Below are 6552 nucleotides of genomic sequence, written 5' to 3'. Positions count from 1 at the left end.
ACATCCTAAATCAGATATGCAAACTATCTCTTCTTTTATTATAATATTATATATTTCAAAAGTTCCGAGATTTCGTTAACACAACGGTAATAATATCATCACCTGCTTAACGTAGAAGAAGATAAATTTTCAAGGGACATTTTTTTTTTCTTTAAAACTTTTTTTTTAATATATTTTGTTTATTTTTTTTATAACTCAAATTCAGTCGCCCCAGTCACTTTCAGTTTTTGGGTCAATGGCTATCCCGTATGTCTAGAGGTAGATAATGGGACCAAACATATACAAGTATATGTCCGTCAAACTTGAGTAACCGACATAATTTTCAGCGAAAGAATTTTTTTTTTTCAAAAAAATTTTTCTACAACTAAGTAAAATAAATTCTCATCCCCACACTTAGAACGAAATCGTCCTCGATGAGAACAAAGAAAAGAAATAAAATAAAATAAAAATAAAAATAAAAATTTTCAAGAATAAAACAGAGAACGGGTTACCCCCTAGTTTATATGCAGAATCTTCACCAGTTGTGTATAGCATTTCATTCGCCGACGCAACCTCGAGAGAACCAGTTCCAAAACGCCATCAAAGCTACCATGCACGTAATAGTACCTACAATAACTCAATCTCGCTTGCATGAAGCGGCGTACAACACAGAAAACAAAGTGTAAGAAATAAACATATTTTTGAATTATTTTTATTATTATTTTTTTTTTATTTATTTTTTTTTTGCTTTTGTTATTATTTTATTATTTTTTATTACAAATAAAGACAAATAGAATGCCCTCAAAATCAGTTGCTCGAACGGAGATTGAGTACGAGCGGCTTCAATTGGGAGGATCCATAGTTACAAAAATAAAAACAGATAAATAAAAACTCGGGCTGCCTCCCGAGAGCGCGTGGTTTAACGGGTCCTCAGCCTGACCCCTCTCTCACTTCTAACCCAAAAATGTTTTAAGGCGTAAAACCTCGCCTTCCTCCATGCTCGCCTTCTCACCAATGTAGTGCTTCAGACGGTGACCATTAACTTTGAAGCTCCCATTCTTGTCTTCTATTTCTACTATTCCATACGGGAAAACTTCCTTGACCGTGTACGGTCCGTACTATCGGGACTTAAGCTTTCCCGGAAATAATTTGAGTCGGGAATTAAGCAAGAGTACGGCGTCCCCACACTTGAACTGTTTATAACCTCTCAACTTCCTATCATGCAGCTCTTTGGTCTTCATCTTATAATTATACGAATGTGCATAAGCATGATCGCGGAGTTCCTCTAACTCATGTATCTAATGGAAACGGTTATCTCCAGCAATTGAAAGATCAAGGTTAACTGTTTGAAGCGCCTAAGAAGCACGGTGCTCCAACCAACAGGCAGATGGCAGGCTTTCCCAAAAATCATCCGAAACGGTGTGGAACCGGTCGGAGTTTTGTACGCTGTACGGAAAGCCCACAAAGCATCATCTACTTTGTCGAACCAATCCTTTCAGTTTAGCCCAACCGTCTTCTCAAGAATGCGTTTAATGCCCCGATTACTCACCTCTACCTGTCCACTAGTCTGTGGGTGGTAGGTAGTCGCAAGCCGAAGGGTGACCCCATAGCGTTGCAACGCCTTCTCCATCTGCACGTTGCAGAAGTGAGTAACTCGATCGCTGATCAAGGCATTCGGTACACCAAAACGAGAGAAGTGATTTTTAAGAAATCTCACCACAACTCGGGTGTCGTTAGTGGGCAAGGCTCTGGCCTCGACCCACTTGGAGACGTAATCAACTGCCAAAAGTATGTACTTGTTCCCTCTAGACGATGGGAACGGGCCCATAAAATCAATACCACAAATGTCAAAAACCTCGCACACCTGAATAGCATTCTGGGCATCTCATTTCGGGATGAGATGTTACCAACACGCTGGCATCGGTCACAGCTTTTGACGAACGCATGAACATATTTGAAAATCGAAGGCCAATAGAATCCTGAATCGAAGACCTTATTAGCAGTAAGAACAGCACTATGGTGACCTCCTGTCGGTCCCTCGTGACAGTGGCTCAAAATCTGCCACCCCTCTTCAACATCCACACATCTCCTCACCAGCTGATCAGCACCTATATGAAAAAGAAACGGGTCATCCCAGATGTAGAACTTTACGTCAGCAAAGAATTTCTTCTTTTGCTGGTGAGACATCCTCCTAGGGAGGGAACCATAGACGAGAAAGTTCGCTATATCGGCAAACCACGGGTAGCCATCATCATGGGCTCTAACAAACATGAGATTCTCTATCGGGAAATGGTCATTGATGTTGACCCCAACATCTCCAATCTCGGCTCTCTCAAGACATGACAAGTGATCGGCCGCCACATTCCCAGCCCCCTTTTATCACGGATTTCGATATCAAACTCCTGAAGCAGCAGAATCCATCGGATGAGACGAGGTTTAGCATCCTGCTTGCTGAAAAGATAACGAATGGCAGCATGATCCGTGTAGACGACTGTTTTGGACAGAACAAGATAGGCCCTAAACTTATCAAATGCAAACACCACAACTAAAAGCTCTTTCTCGTTGGTGGTGTAATTATCCTGAGCACTATTTAGGGTCCGGCTAGCATAGTAGATCGGGTGGAAGTGCTTCTCCTTTCGCTGTCCAAGCACTGCTCCAACGGCATAGTCGCTCGCGTCGCAAATCAATTCGAATGGCAAAGACCAGTCGGGAGAAATCATGATCGGGGCGTTAACGAGTTTGTCTTTTAGAAGATCAAACGCCTCGATACACTGTTCAGAGAAGACAAATGGAGCGTCTTTCTTTAGAAGCTTGGTCATGGGTCTTGCAAATTTTGAGAAATATTTAATGAAACGGAGATAGAAACCTGCATGACCTAAGAAGCTACGGATGGATCTCACAGAAGTGGGCGGGGGAAGATTAGAAATGGTTTCAATTTTAGCTCGATCGTCCTCAATCCCCACACTCGAGATCCTATGTCCTAAAACGATGCCCTCGCGTACCATGAAGTGACACTTCTCCCAGTTGAGGACTAGGTTGGTGGCGACGCAACGAGCCATCATCCTATCAAGGTTGGAGAGACAATGATCGAAAGAACTTCTGAAGACAGAAAATCGTCCATGAAGACCTCCATGGAATCCTCGATCATGTCGTGAAATATCGCCACCATACATCGCTGGAAAGTGGCTGGAGCGTTACAGAGTCTAAAGGGCATGCGTTTATAGGCAAACGTGCCGTAGGGGCAGGTGAACGTGGTTTTCTCCTGATCATCGGGAGAGATTGGTATTTGGAAATACCCGGAAAAACCATCCAAATAGCAGTAGTACTGCTGACCCGCCAAACGCTCAAGTATCTGATCAATGAAAGGTAGAGGAAAGTGATCTTTCCTAGTGGAATCCTTCAGTATGCGGTAGTCGATACAGACTCTCCAACCAGTCACGGTCCTGGTGGGAATAAGCTCATTCCTTTCGTTGGTGACGACAATCATGCCACCCTTCTTGGGAACCACTTGGACTGGACTCACCCAGGCGCTATCAGAGATTGGAAAAATGATTCCCGCATCAAGGAGTTTGATGATTTATTTCTTAAAGACCTCTAGCATTTTCGGATTAAGCCTCCGTTGAGGCTGAACGAAGGATTTGAAATTATCCTCCATGATGATTTTATGAGTGCAGAACGAGGGATTAATCCCTTTGATATCGATAATCTTCCATGTTATCGCCTCCTTATGCACTTTCAGCACCTTCAACAACTTCAACTTCTCAACCTCCATTAAGGCAGACGCGATGATGACGGGTAGCTTCCTCTCCTCGTCCAGAAATGCATACTCCAGATGATCGAGTAGATCCTTAAGTTCTAAGGAAGGAGGAGGGCTTTCAACGGAAGTTTGGTCTCTCGGATCGTCTCGCATGATCTCAACAGCTGACTCTGAATCTATGGGTGGTGACACGGTGTCATCCATCAATGGTGGAGCGGTCATAGCAATCATCACGACCTTTGAAAACTCCCTATAAAAAATCTGGGGGTCCAAGGTAGGTCCTCCACGAATGTCAGTGAAAAAATTCTGCACATGCGATACGATGGTGTCAACGAAATACAAGGAGTCGTCCGCCGACTTGGGGTGCTTAAGTGACTGTCTTACGTCAAAGGTGACGTTATCATCCCCAACTTTAAGAATCAATTTTCCCTCACGGACGTCGATCAACGCCTGTGCGGTGGCAAGGAATGGTCGGCCAAAAATGAGTGGGACACTATCATCCTCATTCATATCCAGAATGACAAAGTCCACCGGGAAGATGAATTTTCGATACGAACAAGCATGTTCTCGACCACTCCTCGCGGATATTTCACGGAACGATCCGCAAGTTGGATACTCATTCGGGTTGGCCTCGGTTCGCCAAGACCCAACTTACTAAATACCGAATACGGCATGGGATTGATGCTGGCCCCAAGGTCGGCCAAAGCATGTCGAACCGTATCATCGCCTAAGATGCAAGGAATTGTAAAAATCCCAGAATCAGCCATCTTTTCAGGAAACTTGCTCTGCAACACTGCAGAGCACCCAGCACTCAATGGAATAGAAGAGGCCTCAACTAGCTTCTCCATATTGAAAAGAATGTCCTTGAGAAATTTGGCATATTTGGGCATCTAAGTGAGCGCCTCAAGGAAAGGAATGTTTAGGTGAATCTGTTTGAGAAGTTAAAGGAACTTGGAGTTTGCCCCTCGTCTCAATCCTATAGGAGTCTCCCAAGATAAGGCAATCTGGGTTTGTAGACTATCAAAGGTGGGTTTGATGATGATGAAGGTTTATCGGCCAGCTTCGTACTCGCTGGAATAGTCTGCTAGTGTGCCTCGGCCGGAGGAGGCTCCATCTGGATCTCCTCGTCCACCTGCTCTTCTGCATCAACCGCAGGTGTGACAACTCTCGAAGGTCCAGCCTCTATTTCCCTTCTAGCACCGCTCCTAGTAGTCACCGCTTTGGTGAGCCCTCTCGGATTTTTCTCAGTATTACTTGGTAGTGAACCTGGTGCTCTCTCGGATAACTGGCTGGCAATCTCTCCAACGTGACGCTCAAGGTTAGCTAGAGACGTGGCTTGGTTCTTCAGCATAGCATCATGTTCAGCAAATTTCGCCTCATTTGTCACTCGGTTCCTCTCATCTCGCTTCAGCAGCTCAGCCATCATCTCCTCCAGCGAGGCTTTCTTCTCCTTTCTCCCCACTTGTTCTGAACTTTCCTGACCTGAACTCCCATGCCCGAATAGATCCTCTCGACACTGGTTTTGGTATTGGGCTTGGTAGCCACTGGCTTGTCCCCCTCGATAGTTATTCTGGTTTCTCCAGCCAGTGTTCCCGCCAAAGGCGGGGTTTTGATATCTCAAGGGTTAGTTGACGAAGTCAACTTCCTCCTGATTGCTACCCGGGTTAACAGGACAATCAATGGTGTCGTGACCCCCTCGCCAAACCTCACACTTCGTGACGCTCTTAACAGTAAGATCTCTGACGAGTTTGTTTAAAACATCAATCTGCGCCTGCATGTTAGTGCTCAAATCGACCTGAAGTACTCCTCTCGATGACGTGGAATAATTTCTGCCCCCATGCCCATCGTAGCTTGCTGCTATATCATCAAAAAGGACGACGCACTCATCGGGATCTTTGTTCTTAAGGAGGTTCCCGTTAGCAGTTTGGTTCAACATCTCTCTCACGTGTTGAGTGGCTCAATTATAGAATTTCTCGATGAGCAGGATCCACTTATCTAAACCATGGTGAGGACAATTAAGAAGGAGGTCCTTGAATCTTTCCCAAACTTCCCCGAAAAACTCGTCGGGCCTCATGCGGAAGGAACAAATCTCCTCACTGAGTCGAGCGGATTTAGATGGCGGAAAGAATTTGGTCATAAATTTCTCTTGAAGGCCCGCCCAAGTGGTGATGGATCTAGCAGGTAGAGACTTCAGCCATTTGTAGGTTTTTCCGGCAAGTGAGAAGGGGAAAAGAAGGAGATAGATGGCTTCATCATTCATGTTGCCTATATTGAAAGTTTCGCAGATTTGAACAAACATGTCAATGTAGTTTAAAGGATCTTCGCTCTCTAGCCCTTCGAATTGGAGTGCGGTCTTGATGAGTTGATGATGTGGGCAGGAATGGACCAGTTGCCAGCGGCGGCACCGTTCGGTAAGGTAATGCTTGAATGAGGATTCGTTGTCGGCCTACCATAGTCAGCTACTACTCTCCTAGGCGGTTGGTCACCCATGTTCCTATCCCTAGAAGATGTGGAAGAAGTAGAAGTAAAAGAAAAATCAGAACATGTCGGTGAAACAGAACGCTCTCTCTCGGGCTGGACTTTCTTGGTATTGTCAGACGTTTCAAGTTTCGGCGGTCCTTGTGAGCGGGTATGATGCATACGACTATAAAGAAAAACTAAAATTAACTAAGCTAAAATTTAACTAAAAACAAATAAAAGCAAATAAGCAAGTAAAAAAGAAAACAGGTAAGTCCCCAAACTCGGGTAGTTCTCTAATCGCCTCAAACCATGTCCCCCGCAACGGAGCCAAAAACTTGATGTGCGAAAATACATAT

The 6552-nt window shown here is 44.6% G+C and overlaps 1 protein-coding gene and 1 non-coding gene across 2 annotated transcripts; one reads left to right on the top strand and one right to left on the bottom strand.

Moving 5' to 3' along the window:
• Positions 1-1474: 1474 nt before the first annotated feature.
• On the bottom strand, positions 1475-4626 carry LOC143597716 (uncharacterized). Its single transcript, XM_077076137.1, has 4 exons — positions 4399-4626; positions 3657-4042; positions 1972-2239; positions 1475-1609 (listed from the first exon to the last, which is right to left on the bottom strand). Exons 1-4 carry the CDS (start codon positions 4624-4626, stop codon positions 1475-1477), a joined length of 1017 nt encoding a protein of 338 aa, XP_076932252.1.
• Positions 4627-5733: 1107 nt separating this feature from the next.
• Positions 5734-5840, top strand: LOC143597720 (small nucleolar RNA R71). Its single transcript, XR_013146982.1, has one exon. It is a non-coding gene; the product is annotated as a small nucleolar RNA R71 (small nucleolar RNA).
• The last annotated feature ends 712 nt before the right edge of the window (positions 5841-6552 follow it).

This window comes from Bidens hawaiensis, unplaced genomic scaffold (genome assembly GCF_021521415.1).
Source record: "Bidens hawaiensis isolate Kalapana, Puna unplaced genomic scaffold, B.hawaiensis_p1.1 tig00048939_1, whole genome shotgun sequence".
In the NCBI taxonomy this organism is placed as follows: Eukaryota; Viridiplantae; Streptophyta; class Magnoliopsida; order Asterales; family Asteraceae; genus Bidens; species Bidens hawaiensis.
Note: the sequence above shows the minus strand (reverse complement) of the source record. Positions and strands in the feature narration are given on the sequence as shown.

Coding starts and splice junctions, on each gene's coding strand:
- LOC143597716 (XM_077076137.1), bottom strand. CDS start 4,626: ATGCCCAAATATGCCAAATTTCTCAAGGACATTCTTTTCAATATGGAG. Junction 2,240..3,656: donor ATCAAAGGGATTAATCCCTC/GTTCTGCACTCA, acceptor CATGTTTGTTAG/AGCCCATGATGATGGCTACC. Junction 1,610..1,971: donor CTGTTCTTACTGCTAATAAG/GTCTTCGATTCA, acceptor TGCAACGTGCAG/ATGGAGAAGGCGTTGCAACG.